The sequence below is a fragment of the Oncorhynchus mykiss genome, chromosome 20, assembly GCF_057628025.1.
Source record: "Oncorhynchus mykiss isolate SJ-2025 chromosome 20, ASM5762802v1, whole genome shotgun sequence".
In the NCBI taxonomy this organism is placed as follows: domain Eukaryota; kingdom Metazoa; phylum Chordata; class Actinopteri; order Salmoniformes; family Salmonidae; genus Oncorhynchus; species Oncorhynchus mykiss.
The window spans coordinates 20121458-20141843 of record NC_143041.1 but is presented as its reverse complement, the minus strand read 5'-3'; the positions used below and the strand labels follow the sequence as shown (position 1 = coordinate 20141843).

The following is a 20386-nucleotide window of genomic DNA, read 5'->3' as shown; positions in this document are numbered from 1 at the left end:
CTATATGTGTAGGTGCAGTTGCTATATGCGTGGGCGCAGTTGCTATATGCATGGGCGCAGTTTCTATATGTGTAGGTGCAGTTGCTATATGCATGGGCGCAGTTGCTATATGGATGGGCGCAGTTGCTATATGCGTGGGCGCAGTTGCTATATGCGTGGGCGCAGTTGCTATATGCGTGGGCACAGTTGCTATATGCGTGGGCGCAGTTGCTATTTGCATGCGTGCAGTTGCTATATGCATGTGTACAGATGCCTTTCCATGGAAATGAACTTCCTAAATATGATAGGCTGTAGAATAGGCTCCGACATTGACTGGGAATGAATATCGATAGCACCTATATTTGTGTCAGCCTGCAAATTGTCCCACTCTTATCAAAGTTATGCAAAATGAGGTGTTCCTCTGTGTGCCTATACTGTATGTGTTGTCTTATTGAAATAGCCTGTAGAATAGGCTATAGGGGCGGGGAAGTTGGTCACAGTTGTCTTTGACTTCCTAAATGTGATAGGCTATTTAGACTCCGACATTGACTGGAAATAAATATTGATGCTTGCAAAATCATTCCGCTTCTAAAGGTAATGCAAAAAGTAGCTCAAGTCAAGTAAGTGTCCACTCTCCTATCATTCCGCCCCAACTGTATTCCCTTTCATACTACGTCTACCCTATTGGCTGATATCCTAATTATACCGATAGCCTAAATAATAGTGCACGGGGGAATCTCTGGTATTTTAACCTATTTCTTAGGCAATTTTTTATATACAGTGTAGGTGTAAGAAGGAAGAGTTTTTCCACATTTTGTTACATTGCAGCCTTTTGTTACATTGCAGTTTTTTACCCCCTATCAATCTACACACAAAACCCTAGAATTACAAAGAAAAAACAGGTAAAAAATAAAATACAATATTGTATCATATTATATACGTTTTCAGACCCTTTAATCAATACTTTGTTGAATCACCTGTGGCGGCAATTACAGCCTCGAGTCTTCTTGGGTGTGACGTGACAAGCTTGGCACACCTGTATCTGGGGAGTTTCTCCCCATCTTCTCCGCAGATCCTCTCAAGCTATGTCAGGTTGAATGGAGAGTGTCGCTGCAGAGCTATTTTCAGTTCTCTCCATAGATGTGATTGGGTTCAAGTCTGGGCGATTGGGCTCTTGCTGGGCCACTCAAGAACATTCAGAGACTTGTCCCCAAGCCACTCCTGCATTTCTTGGTTGTGATGGTGCTACCACCATGCTTCCCCGTAGGGATGCTGCCAGGTTTCCTCCACGCGTGACGCTTGGCATTCAGGCCAAAGAATTTAATATTGGTTTCATCAGATCAGAGAATCTGGTTTCTCATGGTCTGAGAGACCTTTAGGTGCCTTTTGGCAAACTGCAAGCGGGCTGTCAAGTGCCTTTTACTGAGGAGTGACTTCCGTCTGGCCACTATACCATAAAGGCCTGATTGGTGGTGCTGCAGAGATCGTTGTCCTTCTGGAAAGTTCTCCCATCTCCAAAGAGGAACTCTAGAGCTCTGTCAGTGTGACCATCGGTTTCTTGGACAAGGCCCTTCTCCCCCGATTGCTCAGTTTGGCCGAGCGGCCAGCTCTAGGAAGAGTCTGTGGTTCCGAGTCCTTCCATTTAAGAATGATGGAGGCCAATGTGTTCTTGGGGACCTTCAGTGCTGCAGACTTTTTTTGGTACCTTTCCCCAGATCTGTGCCTCGACACAATCCTGTCGCGTAGCTTTACGGACAATTCCTTCAACCTCATGGCTTGGTTTTTGCTCTGACATGCACTGTCAACTGTGGGACCTTATATAGATAGGTGTGTGCCTTTCCAAAACATGTCCAATATATTGAATTTACCACAGGTGGACTCCAATCATGTTGTAGACACCTCTGAAGGATGATCAATGGAAACATGATGTACCTGAGCTCAATTTCAAGTCTCATAGCAAAGGGTCTGAATACTTATGTAAATAAGGTATTTCTGTTTTTGTTTTGTTTTATTCTAAAAACATGTTTTCGCTCCATCATTATGGGTTATTGTGTGTAGATTGATGAGGGGGAAAAATTATTGTATACATTTTACCGTCACACCCAAGAAGACTCGAGGCTGTAAACGCTGCCAAAGGTGCTTCAACAAAGTACTGAGTAAAGGGTCAAATAATATGTAAGTGTGATATTTCAGTTTTTGCAAAAAAAAACCATCTATAAACATGTTTTTGCTTTGTCATTGTGTGTAGATTGATGAGAGGAAAAACCGAGTTCATCAATTTTAGAATAAGGCTGTAACTTAACAAAATGTGGTCGAAGTCAAGGGGTCTGAAGGAGGGGAGGACAGAGTACGTGATTCCCAATGGACATCTCTGCTGGTAATATGAATGCATGGGTTTCTGAACGGACTCAGGGGAAATGACATACCTCGTCAATTCCCTGAACTAAATCATAAACGTAACCCTCAAAAGCCAATATATAATGTAGAAAAGCATTGTTGAAGGCCGAAACCATATCCTACATATTTTTTCATAAGAACACAGGGCGGTTGGAATAGTGTTCCTGTGTATTGGCACACGGAGATCTCTTTTCCTTGGGTTGGCATTAGTACAAACACCAAGGTGCTTATCCCTAACGAGTCCTTACCAACCTCCAATCAAAGGCGTGAAAGCACTGGCACAGGCTGATCGTGTAATTATGTGAGCCCATTAGCTAAATGGGTAATAACTGTTTGCAGGAGTGAGAGTGCTGTAGTAGAGTTGTTAAGGTCTGTCATTACTACCTAACCTGATGCCGTGCAGTATTTCATAAGAGACTAGAGATTTGTGTTTCTTTTAACTGGGAGATGAGGGGCCCAATGGTGTTTGTTGTTTGCATGTTTGGCTATGGGAAACAGATCCATTCTGGGGTATTAACTCGATATCTACTCGTTCAAACACATACAGATAGGTGTGTGACTAAGCCGGGGCGAGGTTGGTAAGGTTTCATGTGACATTTAAACAGAACTCCATAACTGGTCATCTTGATGTGAAGGAATTCAAATGTTGTTGAACGCGAGCAGAGCAGAACAGGGTTGGAGGAAGATGAAGAAGAAGAGAAATAGAGAGAGAGAGAGAGAGAATAATAATCTGTTGATCATGGTTTTTAGCGCGACGTTCTGCTTGGTCTAGGTCTGGGAAAGCGTCACGTTTTAAGGGTTAGGTGTGTGCTGCTGTGGACTTTTCTCCCTAAGGCGTGTTACGCTGGCCAGGCCAATCTGCTGTTGGCTAACTGAGCTGAGCAGAGCTGGGCTGAACAAATCTCCACGACTGCTGCCGTTGGAGCCGTGTTATTCAACATTCAACACCATAGTACCCTCCAAGCTCGTCATCAAGCTCGAGACCCTGGGTCTCGACCCCGCCCTGTGCAACTGGGTACTGGACTTCCTGACGGGCCGCCCCCAGGTGGTGAGGGTAGGCAACAACATCTCCTCCCCGCTGATCCTCAACACTGGGGCCCCACAAGGTTGCGTTCTGAGCCCTCTCCTGTACTCCCTGTTCACCCACGACTGCGTGGCCACGCACGCCTCCAACTCAATCATCAAGTTTGCGGACGACACAACAGTGGTAGGCTTGATTTCCAACAACGATGAGACGGCCTACAGGGAGGAGGTGAGGGCCCTCGGAGTGTGGTGTCAGGAAAACAACCTCACACTCAACGTCAACAAAACTAAGGAGATGATTGTGGACTTCAGGAAACAGCAGAGGGAACACCCCCCTATCCACATCGATGGAACAGTAGTGGAGAGGGTAGCAAGTTTTAAGTTCCTCGGCATACACATCACAGACAAACTGAATTGGTCCACTCACACAGACAGCATCGTGAAGAAGGCGCAGCAGCGCCTCTTCAACCTCAGGAGGCTGAAGAAATTCGGCTTGTCACCAAAAGCACTCACAAACTTCTACAGATGCACAATCGAGAGCATCCTGGCGGGCTGTATCACCGCCTGGTATGGCAACTGCACCGCCCTCAACCGTAAGGCTCTCCAGAGGGTAGTGAGGTCTGCACAACGCATCACCGGGGGCAAACTACCTGCCCTCCAGGACACCTACACCACCCGATGTCACAGGAAGGCCATAAAGATCATCAAGGACATCAACCACCCGAGCCACTGCCTGTTCACCCCGCTATCATCCAGAAGGCGAGGTCAGTACAGGTGCATCAAAGCTGGGACCGAGAGACTGAAAAACAGCTTCTATCTCAAGGCCATCAGACTGTTAAACAGCCACCACTAACACTGAGTGGCTGCTGCCAACACACTGACACTGACTCAACTCCAGCCACTTTAATAATGGGAATTGATGGGAAATGATGTAAATATATCACTAGCCACTTCAAACAATGCTACCTTATATAAATGTTACTTACCCTACATTATTCATCTCATATGCATACGTATATACTGTACTCTATATCATCGACGGTATCCTTATGTAATACATGTATCACTAGCCACTTTATACTATACTATGCCACTTTGTTTACATACTCATCTCATTTGTACATACTGTACCCGATACCATCTACTGTATCTTGCCTATGCTGCTCTGTACCATCACTCATTCATATATCCTTATGTACATATTCTTTATCCCCTTACACTGTGTACTAGACAGTAGTTTTGGAATTGTTAGTTAGATTACTTGTTATTACTGCATTGTCGGAACTAGAAGCACAAGCATTTCGCTACACTCGCATTAACATCTGCTAACCATGTGTATGTGACAAATAAAATTTGATTTGATTTGATTTGATTTGTTACTGGAGGCCTGGAGTACGAGAGGAGCGGGCTGGAGCGGTGCGCTGGGGCTGGGCTAAGAGTCGTACAGTCGGGCCAGCACGTCGGCCTCTAATCAGGCAGCGGGAGCAGTGGAGAGAGCCCTGACTGGGCCCTGCTCAGAGCCTAGCACCCTCTGAATGGCACACGTACTCACTCTATGTCTCAACTATCTCATGGCTTAATAATCCTTCTTTAACCTGTCTCCTCCCCTTCGTCTGCGCTGTTGTAAGTGGATTGAACAGGTGACGTCAATAAGGGATCATAGCTTTCACCTGGATTCACCTGGTCAGTCTGTGTCATGGAAAGTGCAGGAGTTCTTAAAAGTGTTGTACTCTCAGTGTAGGTTCATACCATAACTTAGAGCGAGAGAGAGAATGGACTGATCTGCACCAAGCCAACACTTTTCTATACTCACTCAGATCTCATTTTCAGACTGACGAAGCGCTACACTGGCGGCCCATTTTCAGATCCAGTTTAAGTTTCAGTCTGGTCTTAGCTTCATTTCAGCAAAGGAGGGGGGGGGGGGGGGGAACAGATCAATTGGCAAATGAATCAAACCTGCGGCCATGTTTTGACATTGAATGAAGTGGACAACAAAAGGGGAGCAATGTTTCATGTGAGCAAAACTAGGAAGTGGTGTGGTTTGGATAGGGTGCTTGGCTCATTGACATAGTTACAGTAATCTGAGTCCATGACGACTGCACTGTAGTGTAGACCCGAGTCTGTGGCGAGACAGGGCTGACCTGGCCAAATATGATTAGGCCTTGTTACAGTATACCTCAGTAGTACTGCCCAGTCTAGCCCAAAACTGCCCAGTCTAACTCAGTGAACATGAACACAGGAGCAGAGCCAATAGCAGAGAAGTAATCTAATTTACCAGGAAGCTGTGTGGACCAGGTTATACTTCTCACATGACTGCTTTAACACAGGATGTGGAATACGGACCGTTCCATGGTTGGAGCTGGGCTTGGCCAGGGGGTTAGGCCCTGTGGGTTAGACCCTGTGGGTTAGGCCCTATGGGTTAGGCCCTGTAGGTTAGGGCCAGTGGGTTAGGCCTTGTGGGTTAGGCCCTGTGGGTTACGCCCTGTGGGTTAGGCCCTGTGGGTTAGGCCCTGTGGGTTAGGCCCTGTGGATTAGACCCTGTGGGTTAGGCCCTGTGAGTTAGGCCCTGTGGTTTAGGCCCTGTGGGTTAGACCCTGTGGATTAGGCCCTGTGGGTTAGACTCTGTGGATTAGACCCTGTGGGTTAGACCCTGTGGATTAGGCCCTGTGGGTTAGACCCTGTGGGTTAGCCCTGAGGATTAGGCCCTGTGGGTTAGACCCTGTGGGTTAGGCCCTGTGGGTTAGACCCTGTGGATTAGGCCCTGTGGGTTAGACCCTGTTGGTTAGGCCCTGTGGGTTACGCCCTGTGGGTTAGGCCCTGTGGGTTAGTGGAGTAATGATGCCCTAAGGCTCAGTGACCAAGCCCTGATCTGCATGAATGTGGATGTGATTGCGTTTTTAGTATTGGGCGTTCCCTGTCCTTGATGATATTGATTAGGCTACGCATCTCAGGGGTCGGATGCTACAGGGATAGTTATCTAACAGTTGATTACACCAGATGTTTTTAGTTAGTTGGTTTGTTGTGATCGGGGGTCGGATGGTGGCGGAGTGGCTGGGGTGTGGTCTGAGACGCTCTCTCCTCCAGGCTACCGCGAGCAGCTACGGCGAGCCGGGTGAGCGATCAGCACGGCAGACAGCGGGTGCACCCCGAATGGCACCCTATCATGTACTATCTATATGCCTGACCAGGGATAATAGGGTGCCATTGGGGACGTAGCCAGCGTGTTCTGAGGGAGCAACTATCTCCAGTGTATACAGTGCTGTACAGGACACACATTGGCTCAAGTAGGTGACGGAGGGGTCTTATACGAGTTAGAGTCAGAAGGCGACACAACTGATTACGCTGATGAAGAGGCAGGCAGAGGGTTTGCCTCAATTCAGTCTGTTATTTTGTGACTCCGCAGACCAGTATTACTGGATAGTATGTGGAGTTGTGTTTTAACATTTTAACAGCATGGTAAATAACTCTGTTTGTCCCTGTTTTACTCCTGTGATGTTTCCCATTAACGTCTTTCTTAGCAAGGGTGACTCCTGCACTGAATAGCTTTGCTGGGGTCTTCAAGTTAAATGCTCTCTGGCTTTCTTGAAACGCGGTCTTTGTTGTCAGGGCAACTGGTTAGCACTGCTAAAAAGCAGTTGGGCAATTCTGTTTTGATTTGGGATGGGGGAGATTGCACAATGGGAGCAACAGGGTAAAGGTAGAATCTTTCGACTTTCACTCAGCTTTTTTTGGGGGACGGTAAACCAATTTAATAACTTTGTAATTATACATGACCGTGTTCTCACGCTCCGGATATTGCTAAGTCATGATGTTGTCATCCACACAATAGGCCACAGCTGTAGTACAATAACAGATACAGAACCAATTCCTCGTACCTTTTTGCCTCTGAGAAAATGCACGCGTGTGAAATAAAGGTGACAATGCCTGGAGATTGCAATGACAAGTCTAATCTAGCTTCCTTTCTCTTTTCTCTCTTTCAGGCGCGCAACAAATGCCTTGGCGAGTCCGAATGGCCGGAGGAAATGAAGACAACAGGGAATTCCGGTAAGGAAACAGTAGAATGTCAAACGGATGTCACCCTTTGCGTCACACTCACATCAAACATCTCCAATCCAAATTTAAATCTAGAATTGGCTTCCTATTTCGCAACAAATCATCCTTCACTCATGCTGCCAAACATACCCTCGTAAAACTGACCATCCTACCGATCCTCGACTTCGGCGATGTCATTTACAAAATAGCCTCCAATACCTTACTCAATAAATTGCATGCAGTCTATCACAGTGCTGTCTGTTTTGTCACCAAAGCCCCATATACTACCCACCACTGCCACTACCCACCACTGCGACCTGTACGCTCTCGTTGGCTGGCCCTCGCTTCATACTCGCCGCCAAACCCACAGGTCATCTACAAGACCCTGCTAGGTAAAGTCCTACCTTATCTCAGCTCGCTGGTCACCATAGCAGCACCCACCTGTAGCACACGCTCCAGCAGGTATATCTCTCTGGTCACCCCCAAAACCAATTCTTCCTTTGGCCGCCTCTCCTTCCAGTTCTCTGCTGCCAATGACTGGAACGAACTACAAAAATCTCTGAAACTGGAAACACTTATCTCCCTCACTAGCTTTAAGCACCAGCTGTCAGAGCAGCTCACAGATTACTGAACCTGTACATAGCCCATCTATAATTTAGCCCAAACAACTACCTCTTCCCCTACTGTATTTATTTATTTATTTTGCTCCTTTGCACCCCGTTATTTCTACTTTGCACATTCTTCCACTGCAAATCAACCATTCCAGTGTTTTACTTGCTATATTGTATTTACTTCGCCACCATGGCCTTTTTTTTTTTGCCTTTACCTCCCTTATCTTACCTCATTTGCTCACATCGTATATAGACTTATTTTTCTACTGTATTATTGACTGTATGTTTGTTTTACTCCATGTGTAACTCTGTGTTGTTGTATGTGTCGAACTGCTTTGCTTTATCTTGGCCAGGTCGCAATTGTAAATGAGAACTTGTTCTCAACTTGCCTACCTGGTTAAATAAAGGTGAAATAAATAAATAAATATAAAATGTAAAAACACGAGAACACATCAAACTCACAGGATGGCGTAGTTAACAATGTATTTTATCAATTGTGTTCATGGTGCATAATCTTTGATCATGGGCACATGACATTATACTTGACAGATTTGGAAAACAAGTAAAACAATCAATCGAGAATACCTAAAGTGCCACATAATCCGACTTTCTGCATCCTTTAGAAGGTGACGTATTTCTCTGATGTTCTTCCACAGTGGAAGGAATGGAATTGGTTAAAGAGATATCACTTCAAATGAGGTGCAGGTCTTGGGTGCTCTGATCTTAACGTTATAGACTACACAGGCTTTGATTATCCTTCCTCACTGTGACATTTACTTGCCTGACTCTCTCTCTCTCTCTGTCTCTCTCTCTCTCTCTCTCTCTCTCTCTCTCTCTACTGACAAACCAGACCTAGCTCAAGAAAGGATCCTGGCTCTGTGACTGACCTGTTGTGTTCTAAAACTGGGCTGGGAATCTGGCCTCCAGGTGGGCCCCATGTGTTCCTGCATATCTACCCGGCACTCATCCGAATCTCTCTCTTTCTCACTCTCTCTGCTTTTCCCTCTTTCTCTCGCTCAGGGTGTGAAGACAGGTGCCAAACGGTGACAACATCTGAAAGGGAATGTGTTTACTTCCAGAGGTGCATATGGGGTGAGCCTTTTTGACTTTGAAGGTGCATGGTGACGGAGAGAGAAATAAGAAGGATGGAGATTAGTAGATGGGAGGGATGATGGAGAATATCCATTATTAAGATATGATGACAACGATGGTTACTGGCCTTGAGCAGGTTAGTGGACAGGTGGATGTGCATCCAGTGTAGAGGACACCCTTCCTCAAGACATTTGAAAAACAAGGGATGGGTAGAAGGAGGAGTGCTCAGGGGAATACAGATGAACAGGCTGTGAAAGGGGAGGGAAAGGGGGATACCTAGCCAGTTGACGGAGGAGTGCTCAGGGGAATACAGATGAACAGGCTGTGAAAGGGGAGGGAAAGGGGGATACCTAGCCAGTTGACGGAGGAGTGCTTAGGGGAATACAGATGAACAGGCTGTGAAAGGGGAGGGAAAGGGGGATACCTAGCCAGTTGACGGTTGAGTGCTCAGGGGAATACAGATGAACAGGCTGTGAAAGGGGAGGGAAAGGGGGATACCTAGCCAGTTGACGGAGGAGTGCTTAGGGGAATACAGATGAACAGGCTGTGAAAGGGAAGGGAAAGGGGGATACCTAGCCAGTTGACGGTTGAGTGCTCAGGGGAATACAGATGAACAGGCTGTGAAAGGGGAGGGAAAGGGGGATACCTAGCCAGTTGACGGAGGAGTGCTTAGGGGAATACAGATGAACAGGCTGTGAAAGGGAAGGGAAAGGGGGATACCTAGCCAGTTGACGGTTGAGTGCTCAGGGGAATACAGATGAACAGGCTGTGAAAGGGGAGGGAAAGGGGGATACCTAGCCAGTTGACGGTTGAGTGCTCAGGGGAATACAGATGAACAGGCTGTGAAAGGGAAGGGAAAGGGGGATACCTAGCCAGTTGACAGTTGAGTGCTCAGGGGAATACAGATGAACAGGCTGTGAAAGGGGAGGGAAAGGGGGTACCTAGCCAGTTGACGGAGGAGTGCTCAGGGGAATACAGATGAACAGGCTGTGAAAGGGGAGGGAAAGGGGGTACCTAGCCAGTTGACGGAGGAGTGCTCAGGGGAATACAGATGAACAGGCTGTGAAAGGGGAGGGAAAGGGGGATACCTAGCCAGTTGACGGAGGAGTGCTCAGGGGAGCTCGACTGTTTCTCTTCTTCCTTTCACCACAGCCAAAGAAAAGAAAAGTGAAGAAAGACAAAGAAAGAAAGAGAGAGGGAGAGAAAGGGAGCGGGATAAAAGAGAGAAGTGCTGACATGTCTCCAAGCACGTATGTCCTCTCCTGTGGCCTCCCTAATCCCTTCTTTCATCCCCCAGGTCACCGCCAACTCCTCGGTGACAAACAAGCTGCCATGGCGATGGCAAGCAAACAGGGCAGGCCAGCCATGAGTTCATCATTTGGCACCAGTGAGTAGCATGTGTGTTTGTGCGTGCATGGATGTGTGCATGCATTTTTGTGTGTGTGTCTGTCTGTCTGTCTGTCTGTCTGTCTGTCTGTCTGTCTGTCTGTCTGTTTCATGGTGGAAGAATGTATTTCACAAAGGAGTAACTGAGTATTTAGAGAGCTACTACGACACCACCTTTCAATTCCCAAACAAAAAGACTGTTCATCTAGTACACTACTACAGATCGGAGACTATTCCATTTTCGTCTGTAATGAGGTCACATTAGAATAACTGTATGATTTCATGCATAGTCCATTGGCTTAAATACATTAGCAGAACATCCAAACCCACAAATGGTAGTGACTTGAAACAGCAAATGAATGGTTAGGACTTGTGTTGTTGTCACCCGTCTCACTTGTCTCACTTCCTCCCTCTCTCTTGTTTATGCAGGACGTGAGATGAAGAAATGGGTGTGAGGACAAGACCCCCATCTCTCCGACTGCGCCGAAAGCGGAGTGGGACAGTGAGCGCGCGCCCCGCGCGCGCCCCGCGAGTTCTGGAGAGAGTCAGATAGAACTTATAGACTGAACGTACCGGTTGAAAGAGAGCGAAAATGAGAAAGAGTGACTCACGCTCTCCTCCCTGCTCATCCATCCCATCCGTCGCTCCATCTGGTTTGTATTTGTTTGGATGTTTCTCCACCTCCAGCCTCTGGGTAGAACCAGTGCCAAGCCCACCGCGGAGAGGGTACACTGGGTTGGAGAATGCCTGGGCCTGCTTCTTGGCTGGGGTATGGATGGTGGGCTATGGTGGGGAAGGGAAGGGTGGACTTGGCTGGTGATGGGACTCGGATGGACCGCACTCCGGCGATGACGCGGACATCCATCGATCATCCTTCGCATTGGTTGATAGTTTATCCCCTCTGCGCTGAGGACGGGAACCCAGTGGTGTTGAAGGGGGTGTTGGGGCGCATTGAGGCGTGCTCAGTTGACAGTCCGAGACGTCAGAGAGGACGTCACACAGTGGGCTGGCCGGTGCCAGGACTGACAGACTGGCCAGACGTCTGTGAGATCAGTTTCTGAGACTGGCATCTCATAGGACTGGCATCAGTACCAGGCTGGTAGACTCAGCTTGTCAGATAGGATGAGAAACTGTTTTGGACTCGAAATCTGAATACCATGTCTAAATGTAGTGGTTTTTAGTTATATATTTTTTATTATTATTATTGTTTGACCTTTATTTGACCAGGGAAGACATATACAGTACAAATATAAGCATTATACACAATGTATACATCTAAACACATTATATCATGCTGTATGGAGGACATGATTTGTTTTTGCAGTCCCAGCCTTATTGCCTTTGTTTAGTTTATTCCTCGTAGCTGTCTAAATAAAAGAGGCCTAAGCAGAACCCTACTGCCAGCAAATCCTTTGTGCCTACTGATGACAACTTTGTGACACTTCCCATGCAGTGTTTCTGAGGGGTGGGTTATATTCAAAGCCTGCTTTATTGCTGAGGAAGTGTAATTGTGTGTGTGTGTGTGTGTGTGTGTGTGTGGTGGGGGGTCAAGACTTGGGAAGGGAAGCTTAGTAGGGTCTGGGGGCTGTTCTGGTGGGGGGGGGGGGGGGGGGGGGGGGGGTTAAGCTTAGTTTAATGACATCTATATTGTGGAGTTTGATTAGCATGCCCCCCCCCCCCCCCCCCCCCCGCGCGGTTTTCTCACCCACCACACATGGGGAGGAAAAATGACCTCTCTCTATAGCGCTCATATCACCCCAGCTCAATAGCTCTGAATGGAGAGGCCCAACCAAAAAGGTGACATCATTTGTACCCAGGAACTGATTGCCCAATCAGGGGCCTCCTTGATGACATCACGACCTTCTCGTTCTCACCCATTCCCTTGGATGCTGGGTTGCAGTGGAAATTAATACTTCACTGGAATTAGTCATAGTTTGATGGCCTGTAAAGTTTGATGTGGTTGTGTTTGCGGGAAAGAAAACAAGTTTGAGGGTGAGTGACATCTTAGCCAAACACATGGCATGGCAACACAGTGCAGCTTGGGAGAATGAAGGCTTTCAAGCTTTAATCAGGTGGGGATTATTTCAGAGGTAAGATTCAATATTTGGCAATGTGCAGGTGTACATTACACATATGCATACACACATACATATGTGCACATCATATGCACACACACACACACACACACACACACATACACACACACGGTCGTCTCCTCAGATCAGCCAAAGTTTGCTCTTCCCATGGTGCTTTGTGTTTCAGCTATATCCCAGCCGCGGCGTGTCCCTCTGAACTCCCAGAACTTCATCAAAGAGGAATGAACAGAAAAAGAACATGAAAAAAGAGAGTGAGGCCTGTTTTTATAATCACATCCCCATGGGGATTCAGCTGTAGAGGTGAGGGGGAAGTAAACAATTTTGTTTATCGTTTTTTTTCTTCTCTTCTGTTCCCTCTTGTTTTTTTACTGAGGAATGGGGGGGGGGGGGTGAGGGGTGATTAAGACCTTCCTTCTTCCCTTCTCTCCTCTGTTCCCCCCCATTTCTGTTTTAGGGTAAAAAAAAAAGAAATCCCTTGGTAATTAATCTTCAGCAGAATTAATTAGACTGGAAAGAGAGGGATAGAGAGAGAGAGATTGAATTTTACAGCTGAAATAATCCCCAACTGAATAAAACTTGAGCGAGGGCAAGAGAGAGAGAGAGAGAGCGAGAGAGAGAAAGAAATGCAGGGGGGAGAGAGAGATAGGAAAATACAGAGAAGGGGGAGGGATTTGACGTTTTCTGAGTACCGTGTTCCTATACTGACTGTGTTCAATCGCATGGCAGGAATTAGCAGCCCCAATTCATGTTTGCGCAGAGCCCAGTGGCTCTCAGCTGAGTCTTGTTTTCAAAGTTTGGATGTGGGAATGAAGAGAAAACAGAGGGGGAATGGGAGTTGATAGAGAGAGGAGGATGTTAGTGAGAGAGAGGGAGGGAGGGAGAGACGGGAGAGGGGGTTGATAGTAAAGCGTGGGAGAGGATGCTAGGGAAAGAGAGGGAGAGAGGGGGATAATATTAGAGAGAGAGAATGAGAGGGGAATAGGGGGTTGGGTTGTGGGATGTGAAGATGATGATGAGGGGCCTCTTTTCTCTCTGCATTGGAGCTCCTGCTCACTTTTGATTGGTCTCCCAGGGCGTAATGAAAGTGAGCTCCTTCCAAACTCTCTACCAGCTGAAACTCAACTCTCAGAAACACAGGAACCAGACCACAAACCTCTTGTGTCTATGTCAGACTGTCAACGCTATGTCAGTCTATGTAGACCTGTAAAAGACTTTATCGCAAACCAAGGCAATTTCCAGCCACATTTTGTTTTTATGGGTTAATGATTTGATTAGCCTGTAGATACTCTGGCACTAACTAATTGGTTATTGTGGAGAGACCCTGCTGTGTCTTCATTATCCGTTCTCAGAATTGTTCAACCTTTTAATCTCTCTTCCTTCTTTGAATTTCTCATCCTCTGTTTGGTCCCTCCCTCCCTCCCTCCCTCCCTCCCTCCCTCCCTCCCTCCCTCCCTCCCTCCCTCCTTCCCTACTATGAGTGGGCCTGGAGCAATGTTGGGAAGAATGTTGAGGTCCTGTTCGCAGACGTAGTCCAGAGCCCCTCTCTCCTCCTCTCTCCGCAGCGTCCTGTCCCGACTGGACCTAATTAATGCCATGATCCCACTCACCCACTCTCTCAGTGCTGCAGCAGAGCCATGCTAATGGAATACGCAGCATGGCAGTCCTCCATAGACCGTCTGGGAATGTCTCGTGGAGAGCTTCGGCTCGTTAGTTATATTAGATTCAGAGGTTAGGTGGACGTTTGCTATTGCAATTATGGTGCTGCTTCTACTGTGGCCCGCTTCTTGCCTGCAATGGAGATGGACATTTAGGAGATGTCTCCTTCTCGGTCTGTCTGCTGTCTCTTTCTCTCACTCCGTGTATCTGTATCTCTTACGTCATATCTCCCTGCATTATGTATGGGTTTGAACTGTGGCTGTGTAGAGGGACCTTTCCAGCACTCTACACAGTGTTTACATATACGGTTGCAGAGCTCTGTTGTTAAGGTGAAAATCACATAGTAAAACAGCACTGAGTTGTTGAATATGTGGTCCTTCACTTGGCAGTGATATAATGTAGATGTGTCTCCTGGGAGATGATAGAAAGACAATCACTTCTGTCTGAAATGGTTGAGATAGCTGTTGGATGAGTGACACATAGAGAAGACATGATACGATGATGTGGGAGCATGCATTAGTGTGTGTTTGCGCACTTATGTGTGCATGCATTTGTGTGTGTGTGTGTGTGGGTGTGTCTGTGTGTGTTTGCGCTCTCATGTGTGCATGCATTTGTGTGTGTGTGGGTGTGTGTGTGGGTGTGTCTGTGTGTGTTTGCGCTCTCATGTGTGCATGCATTTGTGTGTGTGTGTGTGTGTGTGTGGGTGTGTCTGTGTGTGTTTGCGCTCTCATGTGTGCATGCATTTGTGTGTGTGTGGGTGTGTGTGTGGGTGTGTCTGTGTGTGTTTGCGCTCTCATGTGTGCATGCATTTGTGTGGGTGTGTGTGTGGGTGTGTGTGTGGGTGTGTCTGTGTGTGTTTGCGCTCTCATGTGTGCATGCATTTGTGTGTGTGTGTGTGTGTGTGTGTGTGCGTGTGTGTGTGTGTGTGTGTGTGTGTGTGTGTGCGTGCGCGCGCGCGCATAAGGACAACTATACGAGAGTAGGGTGTGTGGAATGATATGGAAAAGAGTAAGTAAGTTCTTATTTTCAGTAAACTTAAAGAGGCGGGAGGAAGACTAGAGGCCACACTGGGAATCTGGAGATCCATTCTTACTCGTTATTAGCATCAATATGGAGAGTGACAGAGGGGGACGGTGGTGTGAGAGAAGTAGAGAGAGAAAGGAGACAAACAGAGGCAGAGAGAGATAATAGAGGGGGGGGGGGGGTAAAGATACACATAGAGGTGTAGAACTACCAAGAAGGATAGCAAAGTAAAGGAGACAAAGGGGACAGAGGGAGAATGTAACCTAATCCGCTATTTCATGCAAAACGCTGTATGGTAAAGGTCTGAAAGTGGAAGTAATGTGCCTCTTTTTAATGATTATTTTGAGAAACATTCTCTGGGAATGTTCACTAATTGACTTATTAATACCAGCCACACAGTGGGAAAAAAAACTGCGTACTGACCCCAGGGCGCTAACTTCAATCTGTTTGTTTCCAAATCATGTTTCTTTTGTCAGTAAATTGAATTGATGAATGCACCTGGTGTATCCGCAACAACCCTGTTTACTGTCAATTATGACCAAATGATTGGGATTTCTGGAAAGTCGCACTCGTAGCACCGTACCCAGGACCTGACATGAGAGAATACCCAGCGAAGTCTCCAAATTTTTATGATCTCATTTTTATGAGCCCTGCGCACATATTCTAATTACAGTGTCACACAAACAACGTTGTTATTGTGGAAAACGTAATGAGCTCAATTCCCATTTCTTCCCGTCAATAGTCGCTGTTTGTGTCAATTGTTTTGGGGTTGGTGCACGCTAGACTTTTACGAGTAGTGTGACATAGTATACTCGCATTGAACATACACAGAGACGACGCATACATACATAAACACCGAGCCACGCAAGCGCACACACACACACACACACACATACACACTCTCTCTCTTTCACCTCAGACTGTTGGTCAGGCCTCATTTAGCAGGGTGTGTAACTGACTCTAAGTAACGAATGGCTCAGGGAAGAGCCCAGGATCCAGTCAGTTCAGCACACAGGTCTCTCTACCCACTGTACACTGGCCAGATATCCTGCCTCCCGACCCCCATCCATCACCTCCACGGCTCCGCGTTATGGATCACATCAGGGGGCCACCTCACTAGACCTAGCCCCAGACCAGTGCACAAGAGTGGGCCACAGCGACACCACTGCCCTGCTTAAGATGCCCCGGCACGTCCAGAGCTACAGGCCATACTTTCTCATTCTGTCCAGCGCCACCGGCAGGGGGAAATGATGACAAATGCCCTCTTTAATGCGTCTATTTTTTTTCTTCTTCAGTTTGTTCTTCATTCAGGGAAGAAGAAGAAAAAGAAAAACAGAACTTTCCGTTTTACGACGACTCAGCGAGCGGCGTTTAGTGGCTTGACCTTTTAGGGTTGACGTAGCTGGCGGAGGCTGAAGATGAGGGGGATTCCGAAGGAACTCTCCAGGGATTTAGGCTCTGTCTCTTTTGGTTACGCCAGCTGGTCCCGTGATATGTGTTGACAACGTACAATGGTGAGGGACTGAGGATCAAGTGTCAGATAAATCCTGCTGAGTTAGGCTACTGCTACAGTGGGTATTGTCGAAGTAGAGGCATCATCATATTGGGATTTCTATTATTGCCTGCTCTTCCCAATGGGTACACACTGGTCAAATCAATGTTGTTTATACGTCATTTCAATGAAAATACGTTGAACCAATGTGGAATAGACGTTTGAATTCATGTCTGTGCCCAGTGGGTTATGTTTAGAAGTCAATGAGCGACTTAGTTAGTTAATCACAGGAAAAACTGTATGTTCGACATTTTGCCGATTTTATTTAACTCCAACGTGAGTCCGTATCAGTGTCCACACCACAAAGTTACCCATTTGACACCATTCCACTTTGCTGTCACTGGGAAAGAGTGAGAGGGAGAGAGACGTAGTTATTATCCCACAGCTCCCCCACCTTATCAGTGCAAAGGACACAGAGGTCAGATTTCCCTGCAGACTCGGAGTAATCTCCGTGTCTGATTGGTTAGGTGCTGTTATCGTCTCTGGACCAGGCTTATCACTATTTGCTAGGTTCATTATCCAGGGTGACTTCCCTTTGGAAACAGAAAGACCGATTTTCAGAGGGCAACTGCGATCAAACAGTGAAAGGCCTTGGTCTTGACTTGTTTGCACTTGCTTGCATCGTTGGGATTTTTTCATGGCGACGTGATGTGTTATTGGAGTGAGAAAGGTGTGTACATTGAAAGAGTGATCAAAGGTAGCAGCAAAATATCTCCTTAAGTGTCAAACTTAACATTGTGTAAACGTATAGGTTTATCATGTGTTTACGACTTATTTGCTCTTTCAAATGCATCTGCGTCTGAAAAGATGACAAGACAAAAGGACAGGAATGACTTCGCTTTGCGAGCTTTCCTTTCTAGAACATTGGCCACATGCAGAGCGGAGTCCAATCTTTAAGCCCAGAATTAAATTGGCTAATTCAGGGTTTAGCCGCATCATTCAGTTTGAGTGTGCATTTTATTCCTCTCGTCTAATCTGACAACTGGTTCCCAGCACTGCGGTTCTCCCATCCCCTCGTTGGCTTGTTCAGGATCAGCAGACTAAATTGAATATGGCTTGAGGTTCCTGGCCAAACTTTGTAAGCTCGGATGGGAATGACAAAGAAGCTTAAAAACCAAAGTATCCCTTTAGTAGTCAGCACATGTGCCGGATTATCTGACGTTTTTAAGTAGGGAGATTGTGTTTCCCCTCCCTAATTTTCCAGCGTTTAATGTCTACGTCTCGCAATCTAGTCTCCGTGCCTGGGCCAGGCTCGTGTTACTCGGCTTGAACGGTGGAGTGACTCCTGGTTAAAACCAATAAGCCCATCCGTTCTGCTCGCCTGCTCTGAGGTGTTTTCCCCCCCTCAAGATCCTGTGGAAGCGGAATGCTGTGCAACATTCCGGAAAGAAAAAAAGAACATAACACAGAACATCAGACGAACAAAACAGACAAGCGAATCGTGGGTTCTGACAGTTGAAGTCACAGCGGCGGGCAAGGAAGGGCCTCGTGTTTTTTGTTTACCTCCTCTTTTGTCCTCCTTTGCAGAGGCCCTGATTGAAATAATGAAGAAATTAAGACCCCCGGATTTTTCTCTAATTCCGACTCAAAGAAGAGAAGCTTTGTCCAGCCAACAGGGCCAGTTTGAAATGCATCCTGGAACGTTGACGTGGCCCCGATTGTTATCGGCAGGCCCCCAAATCTGCCTGGACTGTCTTGTCTCTCTGGCCTGTAACTCGAGCTCAGAGCTGCTTTTTAGAAATGGGGAGATAAAAAAGAAAAGTTGAATCATAATAATATTTTTAGAAGAGTATCTTAGATCCTCTCTTTGTCAAGCAGACAAATCAGTTCCCCATTGTGTACTCCTACCCCCTCCTGTTAATCAGGTTCTTACATGGGCAGATGAAATGGATAGCCCTGCTGTATGTCTGAACCAGTCTGGTTATTATGCAAATATGCCAGTACTAGAGACAACAGTGAAGAACTGGAATGGGTGACAAAGCTAGTTGTCTCTTTCTTTTTCTATATCCCTCTTTCTCTCTTTAGACCTACTGTGAAGACTAATTTAAGTAAACAGGATGTGGGCTTTTCGACCCATTCCACCAATGTCATTGCATTGAAAGGAGGCCTCTAAACTAACGTGGAATTGAAATTCCCAAACCATGTGTGGACATTCTTTGCCCTCCCTTGTGCTGAGAACCTGTTTAAATGGAACCTCATTTGGGAATATGAAAATATCAGTGACACTAGGTGGTGGCATGGCATGTTCTGTCAACACCTTCAAGTGATGTCAATAGTGTTTGAAAATCTGACCATACACAAATACGAAGCAGTAAGGACAGATTCAGTTTGTATTTTACAATTATTCACGGGGGAATTGCCAAAAAAGAGCAAACCACAAAAGCTTTTTACAAAGTAAATAACCAGTAAATGTCTATTTTTGGCTTCCTGAACAGGAAAGAGAGGAAATTTATTCTAGCTCATTCAAACAAAGATGTGTGAGGTAAATGATTCAGCATGACTCTGTGCCTGGCTACTGGGGCTGATAGGGGTCAGAGGTTTATTCTGGCTGTCAGGGGTCACTGGGACCCCCTGTGTGTTGGACAGGCGGAGAGCTAATGTAACAGGTGACCCCAGGAGGATGATCTTTCACCCCAGGGTGACTCATGGGTCTTCCAGCTGTGGGGAAGAGTGATGGGACAGTCCTCAGGGCTTGGGTCCACTCCTAGAAACCTATTTCCCATCCTCTGTTTTTCATCCCGCCATGTGGGATGACTCTCTGAGAAACATGTGTAAAGCTCTAGGACACAACGAGGCTAACCTGGTCAAATAAAGGTTAAATAAACATACATATTAAATTATAGCTCCATATCAAGTTTCAAGTTGTAATGTCACTTAATGTAAGGGGAGAAATCCCCTAGTAGTCAACCAGGGCCTGGCGGGGTGGTTGCCACAGACTACCGCCACCTCCTCCTCCACCTTCACCTCCCCTTACACCTCCTCCACCTCCCCAACTTCCAGCTCATGACCTGGACCTGGGGTCAGCAGGGCTTATAGCCACAGTCCATAGGGAATTAGCCATAGCCCAGGGGAGAGTGTGCGTGTTTATGTGGTATAAGTGTGTGAATGTTATGCGTGCCCATTAAATGGACCATATGTCAAGGCTCATTGTATTCCCATTGAATTAAGGGTTAGTGTACTTTACTGTATAAAAGATTTTAACCACACCATATCCCGACAAAAACTAGAACAGGCTGTACCTGCCCTGTGAGTAGTCTGGTGACTCGTGCAGCCTGTTGAGGTTGACCTGTCATAGACTGCTTTTTAACTAAGTAACAGACGGGAATCTCTCTCTCTCTCTCTCTCTCTCTCTCAAGTGCCAGAGGGCGTGAGACCGTGAGTAAGTCTCTTAGAATGAGCTCAGGTCAAGGTAAGCAGACACATTAACCTGATGAGAGCAAGATATATATCACTGTCTCACTCACCCCCCTGACTCATGCCCTCTGGCACTGTAGAGAGGTAGACTATATCACTGGGCTGATCCTTGAAGATTGTTGTCT

At 46.7% G+C, this 20386-nt stretch overlaps 1 protein-coding gene across 17 annotated transcripts in view; it reads left to right on the top strand.

The window, feature by feature from the left end:
• Positions 1–11912, top strand: part of LOC149974427 (uncharacterized) — a 72741-nt gene extending 60829 nt beyond the window's left edge. For 6 of the 17 annotated variants that reach the window (XR_016489368.1, XM_090212519.1, XM_090212517.1 and 3 more), the window contains 4 exons: positions 7380–7443; positions 9063–9134; positions 10432–10521; positions 10950–11912. Coding sequence is in view for 16 of the 17 variants with exons in the window: in XM_090212519.1 (XP_090068645.1) it covers positions 7380–7443; positions 9063–9134; positions 10432–10521; positions 10950–10975 (252 nt within the window). In the remaining variant the exon portion in view is untranslated. Of the gene's footprint in view, positions 1–7379; positions 7444–8892; positions 8970–9062; positions 9135–10431; positions 10522–10949 lie in introns of all 17 variants that reach the window. The other 11 variants (XM_090212505.1, XM_090212513.1, XM_090212512.1 and 8 more) reach the window with 3 other exon arrangements.
• Positions 11913–20386: the final 8474 nt, after the last annotated feature.